Raw genomic sequence first — 26,883 nt, forward strand, 5'->3', positions numbered from 1 at the left:
CTTAACATTTTGAAGGAGCAGTCACAGCTTCCAGTGCCCACTCTACATTAATTATTGACAGTGTGCTGATGTGTAGCAGGTTGCACAGAAGGGTTTAAGAAAAAAACAAAACAAAAATGTGTCTCATCCGTCAGCCATTTTTTTTTTATGGGAAAAAGAAAAGAAAAACAGGTGACAGATGGGGTGAATGACAAAAAAAAAAAAAAGATTCATCTGCATGTTTCTTGTAAAAAAATTTTTTTTTGCCTGCTCTTCAAAATTGATTAGAAAATGGGAATATGACCATATACGAAGAGAAGAAATACATTCATGACAACAAATGCGAGTTGTATAATTGAGGTTAAGGAGAACTTTATGAAAAGAACACAATATTTACATCTGAAAATAGATTTATTCCCACTGATTCTTTTTGTACACAAGGCCTTTATTGTGAATATGACTTTAAAACAAGCAGAAATTGAGGAAAGTGGTAATCTGTGCAAACCTGGGATCAAATAATCTAGAAATAATTACATTTTCAATCAACTTTATTGTGTAATGGCTTTAAGTCTTATGATAACTACAATGTTCATTGCTTTTATGACTCAAATATTACAAGAGGTTATCCAGAGTCCAAAAAATGCATTTTTTTTTTTTTTTTTTTATTATACAGAAGCAGGGCCACTCTGGTATTCAGCTCTTCCCCATTTATATGAATGAGCTGTATTATGTTAGAAAAAAAAACTCAGATGTGTTTTGTGCAACTGTTGAACGGCTTCTGAGCCAAGTGAAAACTCAAGAAATCAAGGAGTAAAACATGAAAACAATTGATGACTATGGCAATAAGGGACAAATGTGAGTATCTGTGCGGATTTAGAACCACCTCTGTATCAGTAGCTCTGGCATTACGGGCAGGAAACTCCAAGACCAGAATTACATGCATACTTATGGTGACACCAGAGCAACGGACTGTCACAAAACATATTCCTGAGTATTGTCAGTAGCCTGCAGAAACATGGCAGCATATGGATATCCTTCTGCTTTATTTCACCAAAGCTTCCACATTTTAATGTCACAGATCAAGGTTTTATCTCCATCCTTCTAAGTTGCTGTACATATTCCAGATCTCACTCTTAACTAGAATGGGCCATTTTGCGGATCATGTAGTTCAGGATGCCTCCATTGCGGTAATAGGTAAGTTCCACGTCTGTGTCAAATCTCATTAAGGCTTCAAAAGATTTTCCTGTATCCAACTGTAAAGGGATGAAAGAGAAAATGTTACTCTAAACTGCTATGCCATGTTAAAAGAGTAGCCATCATTTTAATTACATTTTTTTTTAATAAAGAAACAATAATATATGTGAAATGAGAAGCTTTGTGATATATTTTAGAGAAATCTGCTTCTTTCTTTGCCAGGACTGATCAATCTCAAAATTATCAATTCACTGATAAAATCTGTATTCAGTGAAGACAATTTTTAGATTACTGATACAAGAGATTTTAGTTGGTTTTTAGAAGATCCCACGTAAAATTGAGGAAGAAGGAGCTCTGCCTACAGTGCTTCCCTTCGCTATACATAGAATCTTATAAGCACCAATTGTCATCTATCAGGAAAACATGCATTTGGAAGTCGCGTTGGTACACTTCATCAAGAGAGCTTTAAACTAGAACAATGTGGGAAGGGAAGCAAAAGGCCAGAAAAAGCCATACACCTGACAAAATAATATTGAGAACTCTGCTATTAGAAGTGGAAGAACAATGACAGAAAAAAAAACAAAAAAACTAAACAACAAAAATATTGGCGAAAGAGAAGCCAATCACAAACTAAAATGTTTCTATACGAATGCACAAAGCATGGGCAACAAACAAGGAGAACCGGAACTACTAACGCAGGAAAAGGAATATGAGGTACCATATATACTCGTGTATAAGCCGACCTCCCTAATTTTGCCGCAAAACTGGGAAAACTTATTGACTCGTGTATAAGCCGAGGGTGGAATCCATAGAATATGTCCCCATATGCTGCTCCATAGATTATGCCCCCCATATGCTGCTCCATAGTTTATGCCCCCATATGCTGCCCCATAGTTTATGCCCCCATATGCTGCCCCATAGAATATGCCCCCATATGCTGCTCCATAGACTATGTCCCCATATGCTGCTCCATAGACTATGCCCCCATATGCTGCAAAAAAAAAAAAAAAAAAAAAAAGCCACACTCACCTCTCCTGGGTCCATCGCCGCTGTCTGCCGCTTCTTGTGTCAGTGACCATTCAGCCAGCAGAGGGGCGGCGCACACTAATCACGTTACCGCGCCCACTGCTGCCTAAACGTCACAGACACAGGATGCAGCAGAGACAGCGGTGAGCAGCGATGGACCGGGGGACAGGTGAATATTGATATACTCACCCATCCTGCCGCAGTCTCTGCAGCCTCGCTCGCTTCTCCACTGTCTCCCTTCCTGTCTTCAGCAGTCACATGGTGCCGCACATTACCACTCATGAATATGCGCATGTTCACGAGTGGTAATGAGCGGCACCACGTGACCACTGAAGACAGGAAGGGAGACAGTGGAGTGGAGAATCGAGCGGGGCTGCAGAGACCACAGCAGGACAGGCAAGAATGATCCGACACCCCCTCTCCCGCCGACCCCCAGGTATATGACACGTGTGAAAGCCAAGAAGGGGGGGGTTGGAGGGGACTTTCAGCCCCAAAAAATGGGCTGAAAATCTCGGCTTTTACACGAGTATATACGGTAATAACTTGGTGGGACGATACACATGATTGGAATACAAGGCTAGAAGGATACAACTAAGGCTGGTTTCACATTAGCGCTTTTTAAGCGCACGCACGGCCGGGGGTAGCTCCGCCCCCGAGCCGGCTCTCTGCCCGGCGTGCCCGCCCCTTGCTTGTAGCGCCGCCTCCTAGCACACAGCGGCGCCTGCGATCGGCGCACCCTATCTTTAGCATAGGGTGCGCAGATCGTGCGCAGGCCGTGCGCTAGTTGCGCTTTGACCTGCACTGCGCACTTTTGACGGTGCGCCGTGCGCGCCAAAATCCGAAAAGTTTGATTTTGGCGCGCACGGCGCACCGTCAAAAGTGCGCAGCGAGATCGCTGAGTCACGCGAGACTACGTCATCACAAGACCTTGCCGCAAGGCATTACTGGGAACGCTAAGGCCCAGGAATGCAGCGCGGGACGTCGGAAGGTAAATATACCCCGATTTTTTTTTTTTTTTTTTTTTTTTTTTTTTTACAGGGGTATGGTACCCAGGGCCTGGAGGACAGTCTCCTCTCCTCCACACCGTGGGTACCAACGGCACATGAGACGCTTAACTTCCCGCATGGTGGGCATAGCCACATGCGAGAAGTAAGCGATTCTCATGCATTCCTATGGGTGCGGAATCGCGGCAATTCTTTGCAATTCCGCACAAAAGAATGATCATGCTGCGATTTTTTCCGCGATGCGATTCTACCGCGGAAAAAAGCGCAGCATTAGCACAGCATGTGCGGAATGCCATAGGAATGCATGGGGTGCGTCATGTACAAGATTTTTAAACGTTTTCGCAGCGTTTTTGCGCCGAAAATCGCGGCAAAAACGCTTAAAAATCACATCATGGGCACACAGCCTCAAAGAGAATTGGAGGGATTCAATGGCTAGATATCCTTAAGGACAAATGTCCAGGAAGGATGGGAAATCTTGAAAAATGAGATTCTCAAAGCACAATCGTTGCCAATCCTGAAAAGAGGGAAACCAGTATGGATGAACACAGAACTTAAGCACATGCTAAATAGGAAGAAAGAAATGTTTATCAAATGGAAAGAGGGAGGCATATCTAAAGAAGAATATAATGCTGTTTACAGAATCTGCAGAGCACGAATCTGATTATCTAAAGTTGACAATGAATTAAGGCTTGCAAGAGATGTCATAAGCAATAAAAAAGGATTTTGGGGATATGTCAAAAGTAAAAGAAAAGTCAAAGATGCTATAGGATTTTTACAGGATGAAAATGATGAAATGGTAAGTCAGGATTTTGATAAGGTCGAACTTTTAAATTCCTATTTTGCATCTGTTTTCTCTCAGAAAGGAAATGTAACATCAACTGATCTTCACTGTCCTATTAAGTGTTTCCTCACTATCTTTCTGTTTATAGATATCTTGGATTCTTATATTCCCTTAACTAACCTAAAAGAATTCAAGTCTCCAGGTCCAGATGAATTACACCCCAGAGTACTGAAGGAAGTAGAAGAAATTTTGAACCACTCTCCATAATCTTTGAGAATTCTTGGAGAACAGGATAAGTCCCAGATGACTGGAGAAGAGCAAATGTTGTTCCTATCTTCAAAAAGGGGAAGAAGGTGGACCCAAGGAACTATAGGCCGGTGAGTCTGACTTCTATACCAGGAAAGATCTTTGAACAAATTATTAAACATGTATGTAAGTTTCTGAATAATAATGAAGTGATTAAACAGTCAGCATGGGTTTGTAACTAATAAGTCATGTCAGACTAACTTAGTTTCCATCTATGACAGAATCACTGACTGGGTGGATCAGGGAAATGCTGTATAGTATATCTTGACTTCAGCAAAGCATTTGACAAAGTATCTCACACAATCCTTATTGTAAAAATGATTACGTATAGAATGGACAAGGCAACTGTTAGGTGGATTCATAACTGGCTTAGTGATCGGATCCAAATCATGGTCGTAAATGGCTGCAAATCTAGTTGGAAGAATGTCTCAAGTGGGGTACCACAGGGCTCTGTCCTGGGCCCTGTATTGTTCAACATCTTTATTAATGATTTAGATGAAGGAATTGAGGGTAAACTGATTAAATTTGCTAATGATACAAATCTAGGAGGGATAGCTAATACTAGAGAAGAGAGGATTCAAAAAGATATACTTGGGTATAGTAATAGATCATAGACTGAACATGAGTCGACAGTATGATGCAGCAACAAAAAAGGCAAACCATTCTGTGACGTATTAACAGAAGCATGCAGTCTAGATCAAGTGTAGTCATTATGGCCCTCTACTCCTCTTTGGTCAGACCTCATCTGGATTACGGTGTCCAGTTTTGGGCACCACATTTTAAAAAACACATCAACAAACTGGAGCAAGTTCAGAGAAGAGCGACCAGAATGGTGATTGGTCTGCAAACCATGTCCTATTTGGATCTGTTACAGGATTTGGGAATGTTTAGCTTGCAAAAGAGAAGACTGAAAGGAGACTTAATAGCTGTCTACAAATATCTCAAGGGCTGTCACATTGCAGAAGGATCATCTTTATTCTCATTTGCACAAGGAAAGACTAGAAGCAATGGGATGAAACTGAATGGGAGGAGACACAGATTAGGGTGATCAATCAGTGGGAACAGGCTGCCACGAGAGGTGGTGAGTTCTCCTTCTAAAGAAGTCTTCAAACAGAGGATGGACAGACATCTGTCTGGGATAATTTAGTGAATCCTGCTTTGAGCAGGGAGTTGGACCAGATGACCCAGGATGTCCCTTCCAACTCTACCATTCTATGCACCTATGATTCAGGAACGTTCACTAAAGAGATTTTAGTCGAAAATGGAGAATTTTGAAAATGAATGATCAGTCGAGGAGGAAAAAGCAGGTTTCTCTGTTAAAGTTGCTTACTTTCAGGTGTACTATTGATTTATAAAAAAAGACTTTTCATTTTTAAATAACTATTCTCTAACAGCCATAGCGGTTTAATTTTCAAGTCATAAGTTACATCTGTATCAGTGCAATTATGGAAATACAAAAATTATATAGTTTGTTTTCTTACTTTTGTGTAATAAAAGTCATATCTAAGGCTGGTTTCACATTAGCGCTTTTTAAGCGCACGCACGGCCGGGGGTAGCTCCGCCCCCGAGCCGGCTCTCTGCCCGGCTTGCCCGCCCCTTGCTTGTAGCGCCGCCTCCTAGCGCACAGCGGCGCCTGCGATCGGCGCACCCTATCTTTAGCATAGGGTGCGCAGATCGTGCGCAGGCCGTGCGCTAGTTGCGCTGCGCACTTTTGACGGTGTGCCATGCGCGCCAAAATCAAACTTTTCGGATTTTAGCGCGCACGGCGCACCGTCAAAAGTGCGCAGCGCAGGTCAAAGCGCAACTAGCGCACGGCCTGCGCACGATCTGCGCACCCTATGCTAAAGATGGGGTGCGCCGATCGCAGGCGCCGCTGTGCGCTAGGAGGCGGCGCTACAAGCAAGGGGCGGGCACGCCGGGCAGAGAGCCGGGTCGGGGGCGGAGCTACCCCCGGCCGTGCGTGCGCTTAATAAGCGCTAATGTGAAACCAGCCTTAGCCATACTCTAATGGGTATGGAGTAGCATTCACATGTTGGAAGGGGTTGTGATACACAGCAGCGACCCAAGCTTCCTTCAAATCACTGCTGTTTAAACCATTTCAATGTTGCCGTTAATCACTGACCGCAGAATGTAAATAATTTGACCATCCAAAGCACTAGTTACCATTGCACCCACTCACTCTCACGACAAGACTGCACAGATGGCTACTAACTTATTCCTCCTGTGAAGCCCAACCCGGGGCTGGGCTTCATAGGACAATATCATTTAAACTATATACTGCAATATACAGTGTCTTGCGAAAGTATTTGGCTCCCTGGAACTTTTCAACCTTTTCCCACATATCATGCTTCAAACATAAAGATACCAAATGTAAATTTTTGGTAAAGAACAACAAGTGGAACACAATTGTGAACTTGAACGAAATTTATTGCTTATTTTAAATTTTTGTGGAAAGTCAAAAACTGGAAAGTGAGGCGTGCAATATTATTCGGCCCCTTTAACTTACCAGTTTGTTGCGCCACCTTTTGCTGCGATTACAGCTGCAAGTCGCTTGGCGTATGTCTCTATCAGTTTCGTACATCGAGAGACTGAAATTCTTGCCTATTCTTCCTTGGCAAACAGCTTGAGCTCAGTGAGGTTTGATGGAGATCGTTTGTGATCAGCAGCTTTCAGCTCTTTCCACAGATTCTCGATTGGATTCAGGTCTGGACATTGACTTGGCCATTCTAAGGCTACTTTCACACATCCGGCTTTTTGACTCCGGCGCCGTGCGGTGAAAAGCCATAGCGTCGGATCCGGGATGAACTGCTGACACCGGATCGTTTAATGTGGCCTGATATGGTGGTGGTCAGATTTAGAGGAGCAGCGCAGCCGGGGTATGAGAGCCGGGGATGTGAGCGTGTGAGAGCTGTTCAAAAAACCGGTCCGGCGCTGGGAAAAAACGTACCATGGAATGTTTTTTCCAGACGCCGGACGGCGAATTTTGGCCGTATCCGGCAAAAACCAGACAAGCCGCATGCCCATCTGGCACAATGCGGCGATAATTCAAGTTTATGGGACAAAAACCAGATCCGGTGCCAATCGGTGACGGATCCGGTTTTTACAAATTTCGCCGCATCGTGACGGATTAAAAAAGCTGGATGTGTGAAAGTGGCCTAACACCTGGATACATTTATTTGTGAACCATTCCATTTTAGATTTTGCTTTATGCTTGGGATCATGGTCTTGTTGGAAGACAAATCTCCGTCCCAGTCTCAGGTCGTTTGCAGAGATTTTCTTCAAGAATGGTCCTGTATTTGTTAAAATTGATGGACAGATGGATGGAGCCAATCTTCCCTGTCCCTGCTGAAGAAAAGCAGGCCCAAACCAGGGAACTGCTACCACCATGTTTGACAGTGGGGATGGTGTGTTCAGGGTGATTAGCTGTGTTGCCTTTACGCCAAACATATCGTTTGGCATTGTTGCCAAAAAGTTCGATTTTAATTTCATCTGACCAGAGCACATTCTTCCAAATGTTTGGTGTGTCTCCCAGGTGGCTTGTTGCAAACTTTAAACGACACTTTTTATGGATATCTTTGAGAAATGGCTTTCTTCTTGACACTCTTGCATAAAGGCCACATTTGTGCAGTGTAGGACTGATTGTTGTCCTATGGACAGACTGTCCCACCTCAGCTGTAGATCTCTACAGTTCATCCAGAGTGATCATGAGCCTCTTGGCTGCATCTCTGATCAGTTTTCTTGTTTGAGTTGAAAGGCGGCCGGGGGTCTTGGAAGATTTGCAGTGGTGTGATACTCCTTCCATTTCAATATGATCGCTTGCACAGTGCTCCCTGGGATGCTTAAAGTTTTGGAAATCATTTTGTATCCAAATCCGGCTTTAAACTTCTCCACAACAGTATCACGGACCTGCCTGTTGTGTTCCTTGGTCTTCATGATGCTCTCACTGTGCTTCAAACAGAACCCTGAGACTATCACAGAGCAGGTGCATTTATACGGAGACTTGATTACACACAGGTGGATTATATTTATCATCATTAGTCATTTAGGACAACATTGAATCATTCAGAGGTCCACAATGAACTTCTGGAGTGAGTTTGCTGCACTGAAAGTAAAGGGGTCGAATAATATTGCACGCCCCACTTTTCAGTTTTTGACTTTCCACAAAAAATTAAAATAAGCAATAAATTCTGTTCAACTTCACAATTGTGTCCCACTTGTTGATTCTTCACCAAAAATTTACATTTGGTATCTTTATGTTTGAAGCATGATATGTGGGAAAAGATTGAAAAGTTCCAGAATACTTTTGCAAGGCACTGTAGTATTGTAGTACATTCAAGAAACAAACATTCACAGGTTTAAACTTTCACAGGGGACTAAAGAAAAGTATAGTTAAAGTAAAAGCAAGTCTTGAAAAGATCTAAAATATATTTTAGAGATTTCAAAATAACCCATCCTTAGAAAGGGGAAAAAAAAACCAAAAAAAAAAACCTGAAATGCGATAAACATTTTGTATCACCATATCGGTAGACATACATTAAAAACACTGCCATTTAATTTTTTTTTAGGTTATGCAAATAGCCTCTTCAGGGAGAAAAACTATAGTGCCACCTAATGGATGCGACAATATTAATAGTCAATATCCATCTTTTAAAGGGCGTTTCAACATGACTTTGAATAGGATGACAAACTAGACATAAAATTAGCAGATACTTGTTTTGGAGTGTTTGTTCCTCATCATTGCTGAGTGGGAGGTCTGATATGACTACGTAAGAGCCCTCTGACTGGGTATCTAAGGGGGTAATTGTTTCCCCTATGGGAAGTGCCAAGTTGGCACAAAGACTTCTAGACCATGCAATGCTCCTCTGGGAAATTAAACATGTAGCATAGCCTCTTCAGAGAAAGACAAGTCTAAAAGAGGGATTTTTTGGGTTCTTACCGTAAAATCTCTTTCTTGGAGCCTTCATTGGGGGACACAGATTACCATGGGTGTATGCTGCTAGGAGGCTGACACTATGCAAAAAAAAGGAATATTAGCTCCTCCCCGGCAGTATACATCCACCGACAGGCACAAAGTACCTCAGTTGGTGAGAAAGCAGTAGGAGAAGCAACCGAAAAACTCTTTAACATATGTACCAACCCAACAAGAGACTCGAAGACTCAAACATGGTACAACTTAAACAGGGAGGGTGCAGTGTCCCCCAATGAAGGCTCCAAGAAAGATTTTACAGTAAGAACCCAAAAAATCCCTCTTTATCGCTTCATTGGGGGACACAGATTACCATGGGATGTTCCAAAGCAGTCCCGAGGGTGGGAACAGCAATAAAGGAACGAGAAGGAAGGACTTGGGTCGGCCGATGTGCTACCGCCGCCTGCAGAACCTTCCTACCAAAAGCTGCATCAGATGGGGCCTGGGTATGAACCCTGTAGAACCTCGCAAACGTGTGCAAAGACGACCAGGTCGCGGCCCTGAAAAGTTGTAAAGCGGAAGCCTGGTGTCGAACAGTCCAAGAAGCCCCTACAGCCCGGGTGGAGTGGGCTCTCACTCCCAGAGGGGGCCGTTTCTCCTGAAGGCGGTAAGCTTCCAGAATGGTAGAACGAATCCAGCGAGTGATTGTGGATTTGGATGCCGGAAGCCCTTTCCGGCGACCTTCAGAGATAACAAGCAGGGAATTGGATTGACGAAGAGAAGCGGTCCTGGCAAGATAGACATGCAAGGCTCTCACTACATCCAGATTGTGGAGCGACTTTTCCAGAGGGTGAGCAGGCGCAGGGCAAAAAGAAGGAAGGACGATATCCTCATTAATGTGGAACGGGGATACCACTTTTGGAAGGAAGGAGGGAACTGGCCTGAGAATGACCTTATCCTGATGGAGGATTAGGTACGGGGAACGACAGGATAAGGCTGCCAGCTCAGAAACTCTCCTAATGGAAGTGATGGCGATCAGGAAAGTTACCTTCCATGAGAGAAGGGAAAGAGGAATGTCCTGGATAGGCTCGAATGGCGCCTTTTGGAGAGTGCCAAGAACGAGATTGAGATCCCACAGATCTATTGGAGAATGATGAGGAGGAGCCACGTGGGCGAACCCCTGGAAAAAGGTCTTAACTTGCAGTAAGGGAGCAAGATCCCTCTGGAAAAGAAACGACACAGCCGAGACCTGGCATTTGAGGGTACTTAGGGAAAGGCCCGCATCTAAGCCGGACTGGAGGAAGCCAAGTATGGATGGAATGGAGAACGACAACGGAAAAACCTCGTTATCGCCGCACCAACGGAAAAAAGCCTTCCAGTACCTATGGTAAATGCAGGAGGAGGCTGGTTTTCTAGCTCTGATCATGGTCTGAATGACCTGGTTGGAAAAACCTGATTCTCTCAGAATCGCGGCCTCAACGGCCATGCCGCTAAACTCAGAGACTGAGAATTCTGGTGGTAAAGGGGGCCTTGAGAGAGAAGATCTGGACGTTCTGGAAGCCTCCAGAGGACGTCTGCGAGCATGTTCACCAGCTCCGCGTACCAAGGACATCTTGGCCAGTCTGGAGCCACCAGAATTACTGGGATGCCTTCTGATTTTATTTTCTTGACCACCCCCTTGGGATCAGGGCAAGAGGAGGAAACAGGTAAGGACATTGGAACTGGGACCACGGAATTACCAGGGCGTCTCAACCGACGGCTAGAGGGTCCCTGGACCTGGCTACGAAGCGAGGAACTTTGTGATTCATCCGAGATGCCATGAGATCGACGTCCGGGGTGCCCCAACGATGGCATATCTGATTGAAGACTGCGGGGTGAAGGGACCATTCACCTGACGCTAGGCCCTGGCGACTTAGGCCTCTTTCACACATCCGGCTTTTGTAATCCGGCACGATGCGGCAAAATTTTTAATAACCGGATCCAGCACCGGATCCGGTTTTGTCCCATAAGCTTTCATGGTCGCCGCATCGTGCCGGATGGTTATGCGTCGTGTCCGGTTGTTGCCGGACACGGCAAAAATTAGCCGTCCGGCATCTGCAAAAAACGTTCTCTGTAACATTTTGTCAGCGCCGGACCGGCTTTTTCCACAGCGCATGCCCGGACTCTGTGAATGTTAACCCCACAAGTGCCCGGCGAGAGAGAGAGATCTCTGTCACCCGGACACTTGTGAGAGATCTCTCTCGCCGGGCACTTGTGGGGTTAACACTCAGTGTCTGGGTGAGAGAGAGAGAGATCTCTCTGTGGGGTTAACCCCATAAGTGCCCGGCAAGAGAGATTCTCTCGCCTGGACACAGTGTTAACCCCACATGTCTGTCTCTCTCTCTCTCCACCCCCCTCTCCCCTCCCTTTCAGAAGCTGTCTCTCTCAGCGGCTGCCTCTGTCCACCGGTGTATATGTTCCTTTTGCGGCTCCTTTAAATCACGTCCGAGCCGTATCAGACGCCGCACACACATCCGGTGTCACGACTGCAGGCCGGATCCGGCGGCCTGGCTTTTTGCTGCACGCCGCCGGACCCCACACACACCGGATGTGTGAAAGTAGCCTTAGGAAGTCGGCTGCCCAATTTTCTACTCCTGGAATGTGAACGGCGGAGATCGCCGGAACATAACGCTTTGCCCAATGTAGAATCTTTGACACTTCTCTCATTACCTGCCTGCTGTGAGTACCGCCTTGGTGGTTTATTTACGCAACGGCCGTGGCGTTGTCCGATTGAATGCAGACTGGTTTGCCTACAAGGAGAGGCTGCCAGCAGAGGAGGGCAAGGAAGATCGCTCTTATTTCCAGAAGGTTGATGGGCAGAAGAGTCTCCTGGGCGTTCCAGCGGCCTTGGGCAGTTTTCCGATGGAAAACCGCCCCCTATCCTAGAAGGCTGGCATCGGTGGTGAGGACTTGCCACTGAGGCGGAAGAAAGGACCTTCCCTGTAGAACTGATGCCGGTATTGTCCACCAAGTCAGAGATTGCCTTACTCTGAGAGGAAGGAGTTTGGGACGGTCCAGAGAAACCGAGGTCTTGTCCCAGGCTAAAAGGAGGGACAGCTGGAGCTGACGAGTGTGAAATTATGCGAAAGGCACTGCCTCCATGGAAGCTATCATCTTCCCCAGGACCCTCATGCAGGACCGGAGGGGAATGGGCCTCGACCGTTTTAGGGATCGGATACGCTTGCAAAGGACAGAATTTGTCCCTCGGAAGAAACACCCAGGCTAGACTCGTGTCGAATTCCATGCCCAAAAAGGTCAGACGCTGAGTAGGGTGAAGGATGGACTTCTCTTTGTTGACTATCCAACCGAGGCGGGTGAGAGTATCCAGAGTTATCTGAAGACTTTGAAGACAGTCTTGGCAGGACGAGCCCTTGATCAACAGATCGTCCAGATAAGGGATAATGAGAATCCCCCTGGAGCGAAGAATTGCCATGACTGTTGCCATCACCTTCGTAAAGACACGGGGAGCGGAGGCTAGGCCGAAGGGGAGGGCCGTGAACGGATAGTGATTTTCCTGAATCGCAAAGCGGCGATATCTCTGATGTTGCACACAAACAGGGATGTGAAGATAGGCATCCTGTATGTCCACAGAGCAAAGGAACTCTCCAGGTTCCATCGAGGCCATCACCGAGCGCAGGGACTCCATCTTGAAGTGGAGGAGCCTCACGTGGCGATGGAGCAACTTGATGTCCAAGATTGGGCGAAGGGAACAGTCTTTTTTCGGGACTACGAAAAGATTCGAGTAAAACCCTCAAAACCGTTCGTTTGAAGGAACGGGAACGATAACTCCGGCGGAAAGGGAGGAGACGGCCCGGAGGAACCCTGGAGTCTGGGACTGCTGTCTTGGAGGTCGAGAAAAAAAACGTCTCTTTGGGGGGGGGGGGAAAGAAAATTTGATTTTGTATCTGGATCTGATTATTTCCCTTACCCAAGCGTCGTCGACAGACAGCCACGTCTATGAAAGAAGAAAGTCTGCCTCCCACCCTGGAAGAACTTCCAGGTGGGGGTGACCCGTCACTTGGAGGAGAATCTACCGGAGCAGGATCCTGACGACCTGGAGGGTTGGCCTCTTGATTTCCAACGGGGATTGGGTTTATAAGATGGTTTTCTCCGCTCCATGGAGGTAGAGGGCCAGTCCTGCTGAGATGATCCTTCCGCGGCAGAGAAGGGGCGAAAGGACCTAAACGGCCGAGAAGCTTTTCTGTTGAAGAAGCGTTTAGGCAGAGACTGGGGAAGGGAAGCACTTTTACCTCCAGTGGCATCAGAAATTATCTGATCCAAGATACGGCGTATGGCTACTATGTTGCTGTTAGCTCTTGCTGCGCACCCCGCTGCATCCAAGGAGGTGGCCAAGAGGTATTTACCCGCATGATTAATCTGGTCTGCTAAATCTGCCAACTCGTCTTGAGGAGCTGACGCCAAGATGCCTTTGCGAAGCATTTTTGCCCAAGCTGAAATGACTTTCGTCACCCAGGAGGAGGCGAAAATAGGGCAGAGAGGCGCCGGATGCCTCAAAAATCGATTTAGCCAGTGATTCTGCCTGTTTGTTGGATCTTTAAGAGATGCCCCGTCCGGAAGAGACAGAACCATCTTAGAGGAAAGACTGGAAACTGGTGGATCCACTTCGGGAGCTTTTGTCCATTTTGTGAGAAGGTCCGCATCAAAGGGATATAGGACGTCTAAATACCTGCGGCCTGAGAAACGTTTCTCTGGGTGTTCCCAGTGTTTGGTTAAAGTCGTCTCGAACTCTTTGTGATTAGGTAAGTTTCAGGAGGCAGGTTTCGCTCGTTTGAAGGGGACAGAGCAGTCCTGGAGGGGCGCCTTGTCTTCCTTTATTTTGAGCGTATGAAAAATAGCCGATATGAGACTATCATGTCCTGTGTTTTAGACATGTTGTCTGCCTCTGAGTCAGATCCCGATTGGGAATCGTCTGACCTCAAGTCGTCTTCTGAGGAAGGAGAAGAGGAAAGACGCCTGGGTGGAGCGGGAGGACCTTGCGAGCTGGAAGAAGAGCCAAACCGAACCCGCTTCCTAGAAATCCTACCCAGTCTGTCCCTCTGGAGGTCGCAGTCAGGTGCAGACTACTCACCGTGAGAGCCGGTCGGCGCACAGGTGGCTGTAGATAGCTGAGGTAATCGTTCTAAGACCTGGACCAGGGACTGAGTCTTTAGTCAGGTTAGAGACCGACAGACATTGCAACGGCCCACTCTGGAGGAGGGGGATTGCTCTCATCCCGGGACTCGGGGTGGTCCAGTGGGGCAGACATAGTGGAAGGTCTGCAGGACGGGCAGAAAGGAGATGACTGACCTGACGCCCACTTCTTTTTACAGCGCGCGCAGGCGAAGTGAGTAACGGAGGGTCTAGGATAAATAGCCCTTGCAGGGTTGGGCATATGTACAGACTGCAGAATTATAGCAGCAACTATGTGAGAGAATACTGCAGGGCGTGAGCGGGGTACTGCCGAGGGGGGCTAATTAGGGCTCAGGAATATAAGAGCCTGCGTGTCCAGCTCGTTAACGTAATGCGCAGCACACAGCCGATGTGTCCCCCAAGCTGAGATCCGAGGCGAGTCTCACATGAGGTCCCAGGGAGCCGCAGGACCTTAGCGATGGGCGGTGCTGGACGGCAGAGAAGCGCGATTGGATGTAGGATGCGGAGCGGGCGCGGATAAGGAGGAGAGAAGGGGAGCTATTAAAAGAAAATAGCTCTATGATAGGCTAGGAAAAGGCGCCAACAGAGCGCGGGCAAGGCAGGGGGCGTGAACCGGCGAAGGGTGCTGAAGCAAAAATGAAAGTAAAAAAATGAGCTGCCGGTTCCCCCCCCCCCCGGACTCTCACTCAGAACCGATGCCCCCGGTGCCCGAGACGCCGCTGACATGAGCGAGATAAGGGGATGTGGGACCCGCTGTCTGCGGCTTCAATACCAAACCCCCCCCCTGCGGGCAGAGAGCTGAGAGGCACGTGCCTGCCAAAAAAACGGCAGGAATTTCAAAGGTGGAATGGACCAAGTCAGCTATGAACGGCGCCGACCTCAGTGACTTCCATGTGAAGCGAGCCTGGGGCTGGAGGGAGCATTAGACCGCTTACCTGACATCCACATGCTTCCCTGAGGAGGATGACCGCAGGGGCCCACATTGAGGGGAGGCCGCTGGGAATGAGGATCCTCTGACCCCGCACCATGTCCAAATAGTGCAGAAGACAGCGCCAAAACTTTTGCCAGAAGGGATAGTCACCGCTGGTGACCGCCGTCTTCCTCTCAGCCCTGTCCCAGGAGAGGGGTGAGGAGGGGAAATCGGCTAGGACCGGCCACCAGTCGTCAGCCCGTAGCACCCGAAGGTGATAGGGAAAAGGTCCTGCCTGCGGTCCTGAGAGTTGCGATGTGGGTAACACCACATTGCTCGCTCAGCCGCCTGATATGGGAAAGCAGGGTAAACATTTACCCCCCGTTTCCTGAAGCTGAATCTGAAAAATAAATGGGAAAACATTAATACACCCCTAAAAACCTATAAAGGAAAAAGGAATTGTTAACTGCAGACCTGGGGAGATCCCGGTCCGCCTCCTACAGACACTAAGCACAAACTGAGGTACTTTGTGCCTGTCGGTGGGTGTATACTGCCAGGGAGGAGCTAGTTTTCCTTTTTTTGCATAGTGTCAGCCTCCTAGCAGCAGCAGCATACACCCACGGTAATCTGTGTCCCCCAATGAAGCGATAAAAAAACTGCAGGGCCACCTTTTTTTTTTTTTCTTCAGCATATTACTTAACCCCTTAGCAACTGGAGCTATTTTCGTTTTTTGCTCCCCATCTTCCCAGATCCATATTTTTTTTTACTTTTCAGTCAAAATGGCCATGTGAGGACTTGTGTTTTGAGGGACAAATTGTACTTTTGACACGATTGGTGTTCCCCCCCATTTTCACTAAATGCTAAAACTGACCTGCCATTATGATTTTCCAGGTCATTGCGAGTTCATAGACACCAAACATGTCAAAGTTCTTTTTATTTAAGTGGTGAGAAAAACCTCCCAAACTTTGGTAAAAAAATGGCACCATTTTCCCAAGACTTGTAGCGTCTCCATTTTTTGTGCTTACTTTTTGTGCACCAAGCCGTAGTTTTTATGGATACCATTTTGGTGTAGATACGATCTTTTGATCGCCCATTATTGTATCTTATTGCAATGTAGCGGCAACAGAGAAAACATAACTCTGGTATTCTGAATTTCTCGTTACGCCGTTTACCGATCGGGTAAATCCTTTTTTTACAGATAGAGCAGGCAATTCTGAACGCGGCGATAACAAGTATGTGTTTGGTTTTTCTTTTTAAATTGTGTTATTTTGAATGAGGCGAAGGGGGGGTGATTTGAAATTTTATATATATATATATATTTTTTTTTTTTTTTTTTTTTTTTTTTTTTAAGAGGCTGCAGTTGTCTGATCGGCTCTGCTACATACAGGCAATGATCAGGTCGTCCGTATGTAGCAGAAATGCTCACTTGCAATGATAGCAATTCGGCTATGACAACCATAGATTCAAACCAAAAAAAAAAAAAAAAAAAAACCAGCACACTGTAGCGCCATAACATGCAAACATGAAATATGAAAAATGAATTGCATTGGAAATATGAAAAACTGAGAAAGCTTAGCGCATAAAAAGGCCAATTTATGTGTACCTGGAAGCCACGGTAAGGCGTTTCTCGTATAATACACATAAATTGGCCTTTTTATGCGCTAAGTTTTCTTAATTTTTCATATTTCTAATGCAGTAATATGCAATTCATTTTTCATGTTATGGTGCTACAGTGTGCTTCCCATTTTGTTTAAGTGTATATGAGTTGGTGACTCTAGGTTAAGCACCTGTTTGTTCACACTTAGTTTATGCTTGGATGTGACGGTCAGTTTTTTGAAATTTATGACAACCATAGAGGTCTGCTGGAGACCTCTGGTTGTCATGCCAACCCATCGGTGACCCGCGATCATGTTATGGGTTCACCGATGGGTGGGATTTCCGGCGCGCTTACTGGAAGCCTAAGTTAAATGCTGCTGTTCGATTGACAGCAGCATTTAACAGGTTAACAGCCATGGGTGTATCGCGATTCAACATGTGGTTGTTCGAGGCACATATTAGGCCTGTTTCACACTTCCGTTTTTGTGTCCGCCAAACGGATCCGTTTCCGTTTTTTTGACGGAAACTGATGCAAACGGATCCGTTTTTTTAAAAACGGATCCGTTTTTTTGACGGATCCGCGGTAACCGCTAATGGAAGTCTATGGGACAAAAAAAACGGATCCTGAAAAAAAATGGCGGATCCGTTTTTTTACGGAAACCAACGGATTTTGACGGATTTGAAAAAACGGAAGTGTGAAACAGGCCTTAGCTGTTCAAAACAGCTGACATGTGCCAGGAAAGATGTGGGCTCAGCGCCAGATGTGGGCTCAGCGCCAGAGCCCACATCAAAGGAAAGGGATTCCAACGTGGGCGTACTATTACGTCCAACGTCGGAAAGGGGTTAAAGTGAACATGTCAGAAAGATTTTGCTAAATAACCTGAATGGCATGGCGGTTATAGACAAGGGCATCTAGGGTTTTAACACTGTCAGGTTGCTGCTGTTAAACTGATTAAAGCACAAACATGTTCCTCATCAGAGACAGACTGTTTGCGCTGTGAGGCGACCTGTGGGCAGATCTTTCCTTGATTTCTCTGGATTAGAGGAGGAAGATAAGACTGCCTGCAGTCCCACCCCAGAGCACCGGCATCTCATTAGCTGCAAACGTCTAAAACTGATTACACACATCTTGGGAACTTGAATATCAACGTTCTTAACAGTTCATATAATATACTGCAATACTTTGTCACGGTAGTCTTATGATGACAGGCAGAATACCCTTTGATACAGACTCTGGTTCCCTGTGATATGGTGACACCAGGGTTCAGATGATTGGCTGACAGATGCTCCCTCTGTCTAAACACCTGAATGGCATGGCGGTTATAGACAAGGGCATCTAGGGTTTTAATCCACAGCATTTACAAACACAGATCCTGACATTCTCTCTCACCCATGACAGCACCACGGAGAGAGGGGATCCGCCCATCCTGGACAGGAACCTACAGATAAAAAGGGCGGTACCTCCCCTCCGCCTTCAGTTGGGTTCCTGTCCTTGACGGGTGACCTACAGAACCAGCAGCAGCTTACAAAACAGGAGATCCAGGGCCGTCCTGTCACGGCGGGGTCGGTTCCTGAAGCCGCCACCGCTGCAGCCGACTGGTTCGACAGGGTGGGCGAGGGGGAGAGGACCGAGCCGCCGCTCCGGAAAGGAGGCTGGGGCTGGTGGGTACCCAGGGCACGCGCGGGCAGCGCTATGGTACAGAGGTGTACCAATATGGTGCTGCCCCAGAAATGAACAAACGACTTCCGGGTCCCCGCATGCGCACGGCGCACTCCCCGGACAAAGAGCGGTGCAGCCTGGGAGAGGAGGTGACGTCACACACAGGGAGATTCGAAAATGAAAGCGCTGAAAGTGCTCCTGGCTGGAAGCGTCCCAGAAGTGGGGGACAGGGGAACAGCAGGATCAGCAGACCAAGTAGGAGCCAGGCAGCAGCAACACCACCATCTCCGGCAAAAAAGAGTGGACAGGCGTGGTGACCGGTCTAGTAGCCACTCCACGCAGCTGATCGGCTGCAAGGAGCAGTCACCATCCTTGGATCAGCCCGTACGGGACCTGAATCCACCTCCCGAACTGGTACCTGCAACCGCTCATACCTGGTGAGTGACCTTCGAGAATGTTCACCATAGTAACAGACTTCTTTTCCCTTATCAGGGAAATAAGAAGGGGGAAAACAAAGAAGAAATGGGGTATGCCCCACTGGTAGCAGAGCCCTACCAATCTCATGAGATAAGAGGCTCCGTGAATCCCGCGGACCTAAGAGCTGTAATCAGTTCAGAGTACCCCCCCCCCCCTTTTTCATCCCTGACATGGGGGAGAAAAAGTTAAAGGGAGGGACGCCATAGTGGGTTCCCAGTCACATGTCTCGACGTCAGAGATTACCTCACATACCTTGGACGACGGCTCATCATCCTCAAACGAGCAAACGGGAGGCAGTCATTGTTTTCCCCTAGAGGAAGTAGACACGCTGGTAAAGGCAGTAAGATCTACCATGGGGGTGGCAGACCCTCGCCCTGATAGGCCAGTCCAGGACATAATGTTGGGGGACTGGGCCAAAAGAAACGCAGGGTGTTCCTGCTAAACGAGAATGTACAGGGGGGGGAAAAAAAAAAAAAAAAAAAAAAGGGAAGCGCCGGATAGGCAGTCCCTTCCCTTAAGAGGAAATATCCCTTTGACGAAGGGGTGTCCACATCTTGGGACAAGGCCTCAAAATCCAAAAGTAGCTGTCGCCAAGGCCTCAAAAAAAAAAAAAAGTTTGCACTCCCCTTTGAGGACAGGGGTACTCTGAATCACCCCTTAGATAAAAAGGCAGATACCTTCCTCAAGGGTGCTTGGGAAGCAATAGGCCAGCAATGGCGGCAACATGTACCTCCAGAGCCTTATGGTATGGGTGGATCAACTAGATAAATAGTTGAGGGAAGGTACACCCAGGGGAAAAGATTCGGGAATCTATTCCAAGAATAAGGGGAGCAGGCGGCCTTCTCGGCGGACTTATCAGCCGACTCAGTAAGATTATCATCCAAAGTGGCAGCCCTGTCAAAACGCAGCCCGGAGAAAGTTGTGGCTCAAATGTTGGCCAGGGGATTTACAAGCTTAAATTAAGCTATGCTCGATCCCCTGCGAAACGAAGTTCCTATTCGGGGAGACGTTGGATCACATCCTCCAAAGGAAGGGGATAAAATGAAGGGATGCCCAAACCTGGGGCCTATAGCTTTTAAAAAGGTCCTTTCATAAAGTTCTTTCAGAGGAGGTCACCGAGGGGAGGTCCTCTTTGGTAACTTATCCCGAGACAAGAAACCTTCTAACTAACAGTTTGTGGAAGGAAATCTCGGACAGTCCTTGGTTATTAATTCTGATAGCCTCGGGCCTAAGGATAGACTTTTTCTCTCTCTCCCACCTCAAAAAATACGTAGTAACTCCACTAAGATCCTCTATACGAGAACAAAAGCTCTCGAAGATGAGGTTCTAAGCTTAATAAAGGAAGGAGTCCTCCATGAGGTTTCCCTGCAGGAGAGGGGCAGGGGCTTCTATTCCCCTCTTTTTCTGGTGACCAAACCGGACGGTACTCTATATATAATTATATATTTGAAAAGTCTAAACGTTTGTCAAAAAAACAAAAATTCAAAATGGAGTCAATCAAATGAACTACCAAAATCTTGTTCCCACACTGCTTCAGGACAGTATTAGATCTCAGCAACGCGTACTATCACTCCAGAAAATACCTAAGGCTACTTTCACACTTGCATTTTTTTTTGCAGCGCGTTTTTCCTGCAAAAAAACGCATGGAAAAAACACATACAAATGCTGTGTTTTTTTCAAGCATTTTTATGTGCATGCATGAAAAAACCACAGCGTTTGTATGCGTTTTTAGTGCGTTTTTACCGCGTTTGCGGTTTTTTCCAACATTAGTTGGCCCCTCACACTAACCCAAACCATGACTTTACTAACCCTAACCCTTAACCAAACCCTAACCCTTAACCAAACCATACTAACCCTAACCCTTAACCAAACCATACTAACCCTAACCCTTAACCAAACCCTACTAACCCTAACCCAAACCCTAACTAACCCTAAACCCTTAACCAAACCATCCTAACCCAAACCCTAACCCCCCTTAACTAACCCTAACTCTAACCCAAACCCCTAATTTCCATTGTCAAACCAATGGTCAACAAAAAAACGCATGCGCAAAAAAACGCATACATGAGCATGCCAATGCGCACCCATAGACTTATAATGGGTGTCTTGCTGTAAAAAAAACGCATTGCGCTCGCATGCGTTTTTTTGAGGCAAGTCGGACGCCCAAAAAATGCAACAGGATGCATTTTGTGCGCCCGAGCGCACACCACAAAAAAAAGCATGCGCGTAAAAACACATACAAACGCATGTGTATGCGCACATAAGCGCATCCCATGCAAAATATAGGGAAAAAAGGCGCATGCATTTTTTAGCGCTAAAATACAGCGCAAAAAAAAGCAAGTGTGAAATCAGCCTAAGACTGGCGGTCACTATAGAGGGCGAGATAAAAAGGGTCCAATACAGGACCTTGCCGTTCAGCATATCTATAGCCCCACGAGTATTCACAAAACTAGTAGCAGAAATGATGGCCCGCCTAAGGGAGCAGGACAAATTAATAATCCCATATCGGACGACTTAATAGTGGCTCACCCCTAAAATGCAAAGAACAGAGGGACAGAGTGATGAACACTCTACAGAACCTCGGCTAGCTTCTGAACCTGAGAGAATTGAGGTTGGAGTCCGCATGGTCAGGAGTTCCTAGGACTAACACTGGACTCAAACACCCTAGCGCAATACCTCCCAGACCGCAAAAAAGAGAGCATCGCTCAAATGGTAGCAAGAGCGATTCAGAACCCTTCCATGACACTAAGAAGAGCAATGTCATTACTAGGGTCTCTCTCTATCTGCCTACGGGCGGTCCAATGGGCAAAGTTACATACGAGACATCTCCAATGGGATGTATTAGGCTAGTTTCACACTAGCGCTTTTGAGCGCAGCGACGGCCTGCGCACGGCCGCCGCTAAGCCCCGCCCCTGCCACGCCTCCGCCGGTAGCTCCGCCTACCGGCGCATGACGCTGCATGCGTCCTGCGTCCCCTATCTTTATCACTTGGGGCGCAGGCCGTGCGCAGTATGCGTTTGGTGGCGCATGCGTCCTTTTGACGGTGCGCCGGCGCATGCGTCCTTTTGACGGTGCGCCGGCGCAACCAAACTGCAGGTTGCGTTTGGCGCAGGTCGGCGCACTGTCAAAAGGACGCATGCGCCGCCAAACGCATACTGCGCACGGCCTGCGCCCCCAGTGATAAAGATAGAGGACGCAGGACGCTTGCAGCGTCATGCGCCGGCAGGCGGAGCTACCGGTGGAGGCGTGGCAGGGGGCGGGGCTTAGCGGCGGCCGTGCGCAGGCCGTCGCTGCGCTCAAAAGCGCTAGTGTGAAACTAGCCTTAGCCAGCCAGTTAGCATTACAGGGTCACTTAAGGGGCCGCATTGCCTTAGATTCTAAAACTATTCATTTCCTAGCCTGGCGTGGAAACAAAGACAACCTATTCAAAGTGATTCCTTGGGAAAAAAAAAAATTAAAAAAAAAAAAAAATCACACTTATAATTACCCCGGATGCCAGTCCCACAGGATGGGAAGCATACATGAACAGCAGGGTGGCCCAGAGGGAAGGGGGAGGCCAGGAATTAGAAACCTCCTCGAACCAAAAGGAACTCGGGCAGTAGGCAACGCCTTAACACACTTCCTACTCGTGCTGTGAGATCATCATGTCCGCATATTTTCGGACAATCAGGTGATGGTGGCTTATATAAATCACCAGGGAGGAACCAGGTCCCGAGCCCTAATGAACACGCCTTCCAAAATCCTCACCCTATCCGTGTATCTCTCTCGGCACTGCACATACGGGGAACAGAGAACTGGAGAGCAGACCTTCTGAGTCGCACCATATTACGCCAGGGAGAATGGGTCCTAAAACAGTCCTTTTTTCTGCAGATTGTAGAAATGTCGGGAACCCCAGACATAGACCTGTATGCCAACTACAAAAAAAGTGAAGCCTTTTTTCGTTCCCTAGACACCAGGGGGAATCCTCGGGCCCTGGACGCTCTTATGCTCCCGTGGACACAGAGCCTAATGTATGCCTTTTCCCCCGATCATTCTCATTCCGGCAGTCATAAGGAAAGTCAGAGAAGACGGAGCGGGAATGATACTAATGACTCCCGTCTGGCCAAAAAGAACTTGGCTCTCCTGGTCGAGAATGCTCTCAATAACCGACCCTTGGGTCCTACCAGATCTCCCAGACCTACTGTCTCAGAGACCAGTGTTACAATCTCGAGCAGTGAACCTCCATTTAACACATGGAATTTGAAAGGGCACTGCTGAGGGAAAGGGGGTCTCTGAATGCCTAGTTTCTACAGTACAAAAGAGTAGGAAACCGGTCACGACAAGAGCCTATGGGAAAACTTGAAGGAAGTTTCTGTCCACCTCCAGGGTCCAGGATGGAGTCCAGATTGACAAAATTCTTGAATTTCTGCAGAGGGGCTTAGAGCAGAGACTGGTGATTAACACACTGAAAGTACAGATAGCGGCCTTAGGTGCCTTTTATAACCAGGATGTGGCAGGCAATTCCCTGGGTAGCGCGGTTTATCGGGGCCGCAACCAGGTCTAGGCCAACAGTTAGCCTGAAATTACCATCATGGGACCCGAATCTCGTACTATCTGCACTAACAGGTCCCCCCCATTTGAACCTATCCAGTCAGCTCCCCTTAATATCATTAAAACTGTGCTTCTAGCGGCACTAGCATCATCTCACAGGGTGAGCGATATTCAGGCTCTATCAACAGCACCACCATTTACCAAAATTCTAGAAGATGGTCATCTTGAAGCCTGATATCTACCTTTAGTGGCATCACATTTTTCATAGGTCCTAAGAGGTAGTCCTTCCTTCCTTCTACCCAAATCCCAGGAATAGGGGAGAAGAAAGATTTCACACCCTAGATGTGAAGAGGTGCCTAGTTCAGTATTTAGAGGCCACCAAAGGATGTAGGAAGGAAGGCTCTCTCTCTCTCTTTTTGTGTGTTTCCATGGACCTCGGAGGGGACTCAAAGCATCTAAGAGTACCCTGGCAAGATGGATAAGGGATAAGATTGGCATATACATCCAGTGGGAATACCATTCCGGAGGGGTTGAGAGCTCATCCCACAGGAGCAGTAGCGACCTCGGGGACTGAAAGATCCGAGGTATCGATAGAACAGATCTGTAAGGTGGCCACCCGGCCAACACCTTCTACCTCTTTTCAGACACTATCATTTAGAGCTAGTCTCTATGTCTGACCTGACCTTCGGAAGAAGGGTCCTTCAGGCAGTGGACCCTCCCTAAGCTACCAATCTCTAATTCTCTCCGTGGTGCTGTCATGGGTGAGAGAGAATAGCTTAGTTACTCACCGATAATGGTGTTTCTCGGAATCCATGACAGCACCCGCTTATTCCCCCCCCTTCACGAGTGTGGTGAGCACGGTTTACGGTCTGTGGAGTGTTTCCGTTTAGGCACGGTGCTTCTTGATAATAAGCAATATTATAATGTTGTGTATATATTTCTGTTTAACTAATCTGGAGACCCTCTGATGCTCTGTAACCAACTGAAGGCGGAGGAGAGGTACCGCCCTTTTTATCTGTAGGTTCCTGTCCAGGATGGGCGGATCCCCTCTCTCCGTGGTGCTGTCATGGGTTCCGAGAAACACCGTTATCGGTGAGTAACTAAGCTAATTTCAGCAGGAGCATGGCCATGTGTATCAGCCAGGCCTTTGCTTGCAACTGATCATGATTGAGCAGTAAGTTACCAAAACTCCTGACAGATAAACTCGTACCCCTCAAGTAATGTGAACATTTTAAAGGATTATTCCCGACATTGAAAGTGATTTCCCATCTATTAAATAGTTGATCATTTGCTCACTGATTTCATTTACTGGCAACATACTGTTCCTCTCTTCTAGACAAATGAAAAATGTTTTTCCCATATTTAAAAAAGTGGTTCTCAAACCTTAGCACTCATGTAAAATCTAATTAGATAGTTCTCGCCCTCTACCGATCCAGTGACATCTCATGGCCATGGATCCTGTCCAATGTGGCTGCAGTGGGAACGTCATGTCGATGGCACACATCAATGTTACTAGCAATCATTGAGTTTAGAGGCCCTACTGATGTCAACGGCACAAGCAACTGACATCACGCATCACTTCAGCCAATGTGCCAATACAGAAGAGGAGCGCCATACAGCCAGTGCTGGCCCCAGGAACGATAAGTACTATCTGATTTTGGTATTCTCATTTGAGGACCACTATAATACATGTATTAATATATTTATCCATAATGGCATCTCCACTTTCATCTTTGCAAGTTTTTACGGGCCTTTTTACCTTGATCTCTACAGTCATGCCTGGCCGGAGGTCTTTCTCTTCAGGAATGAGAATGGTGTAACGCTCTTGCCCAGTTAGACCCAAAGCTTCTGCATTTTCTCCAGGTAAATACTGAAGAGGAACAATTCCCATCCCTACAAGGTTACTGCGGTGGATACGTTCATAGCTTTCAGCAAGGACAGCCTTGATTCCCTGTGGGAGAATGGAAACAGTTTTATATCCTTAATAGAACCCAAACTGTTCATTGTAATGAGCAAGAAGAAAATGATGGCTAAACTAAGGTTCTAATGATGTGCTCATAAAAGTTAAATATCTATTGGTGCCAGCATTTTCTGGATCAGACGTACCTGGAGGAAGGGTCCTTTGGCTGCCCAGTCCCTGGAGCTTCCTGATCCATACTCCTTGCCAGTAAGAATGATTAAGTTCTGTCCAGCCTGCATATATCTTTCAGCCGCATCGAAAATATCAACCTAGGAAAAAATATAAACCTTATGTAGCTGTTCAAACATCCCAAGATTAGCAATTCTGTAGATGTTCTTTTATACAGACAGTATCTGAACGGCATCCACTTACTGTTTCGTTGGATGGAAAGTGTATGGTTAATGGGGCCTGCTTGTTGATGAACTTGTTGAACAAGCGAATGTTGGCAAAGGTTCCTCTTGCCATCACAGCATCATTACCCCGCCGAGAGCCATATGAATTGAACTCCCTTGGTGTTAGACTATGAAAAAGACAGATACGATGACAACTAAGTTACACCACAGTTGAAGTTGGCCGTAGACCAGGCAGTTGATGGCTTAATGACCACTTGCTGAAAACTAAGTCATATTGTAGGATGATTAACATGAGGATCAATGTATGGAGATTCTAAAAGTAGCAAATGCTGAATCTGAAAGAAACAAAAGGATAAAATCCAATATGATCACATTGCTACCCCAGACTAACATCAGAGCTCTAGATCCTATCAGAAAACGGCAAGATCTGGTGACAAGCTGCCAACAAACAAGGCCTTAACTCACCAAGGACTACCGAGTATTATTACAAGATTTAAAGAGTTGTCCATTAAAGGCGACCCTACACATCTAAAAGGTCTTCTGAGGTGCTGATCCATCCATCTGGGATTAGGTTGATATCGCGCTAATCACCCAAAGAGTCCTCAAGAAGCAAAAATGTAGAAAATGTCAAGTGAAATCCACGTGAGTTGGACCGCCAGGGAGAATCACGCTCTTTACTATGATTAATAGATAAGGTTTTCCATTGTATTCATATACTTTTAAGGAACACTGTCAGCACAGAATGACTGTTCAAACCAAGAACAAGCGCTTTGTGCATCATGGCGGGCGTCAATCACTTAACTACATAAACAATACATTGTTCTAAATAAAGCACGTATAGGAAAGGCATTCATTCAGCCCCTTTCCACCAGCTCAGGGGTACTGCGATTGGGAGCCCTTGTGCTCCTACTTATGCTAACATCTTCCTGGGCTGGCGGGATGAAACCCATATCTTTGGTGGGGAGGGTGAGGGTTGGTGGAATCCTTATATCAGCCCCTAGACCAGATACA

The 26,883-nt window shown here is 46.8% G+C and overlaps 1 protein-coding gene across 2 annotated transcripts in view; it reads right to left on the reverse strand.

Annotated features, from left to right (window-relative positions):
• Positions 1 to 371: 371 nt before the first annotated feature.
• The window catches only part of ACO1 (aconitase 1), a 104,125-nt gene continuing 77,613 nt past the window's right edge, over positions 372 to 26,883 (reverse strand). For both annotated transcript variants that reach the window (XM_073552465.1, XM_073552464.1), the window contains exons 18-21: positions 25,892 to 26,039; positions 25,666 to 25,788; positions 25,319 to 25,510; positions 372 to 1,232 (exon numbers count right to left, since the gene is read on the reverse strand). In XM_073552465.1, coding sequence (XP_073408566.1) covers positions 1,113 to 1,232; positions 25,319 to 25,510; positions 25,666 to 25,788; positions 25,892 to 26,039 — 583 coding nt within the window. In that variant the 3' untranslated portion in view covers positions 372 to 1,112. The remainder of the gene's footprint in view (positions 1,233 to 25,318; positions 25,511 to 25,665; positions 25,789 to 25,891; positions 26,040 to 26,883) is intronic.

This window comes from Dendrobates tinctorius, unplaced genomic scaffold (genome assembly GCF_039654945.1).
Source record: "Dendrobates tinctorius isolate UK_male_01 unplaced genomic scaffold, ASM3965494v1 ptg000191l, whole genome shotgun sequence".
NCBI lineage: Eukaryota > Metazoa > Chordata > Amphibia > Anura > Dendrobatidae > Dendrobates > Dendrobates tinctorius.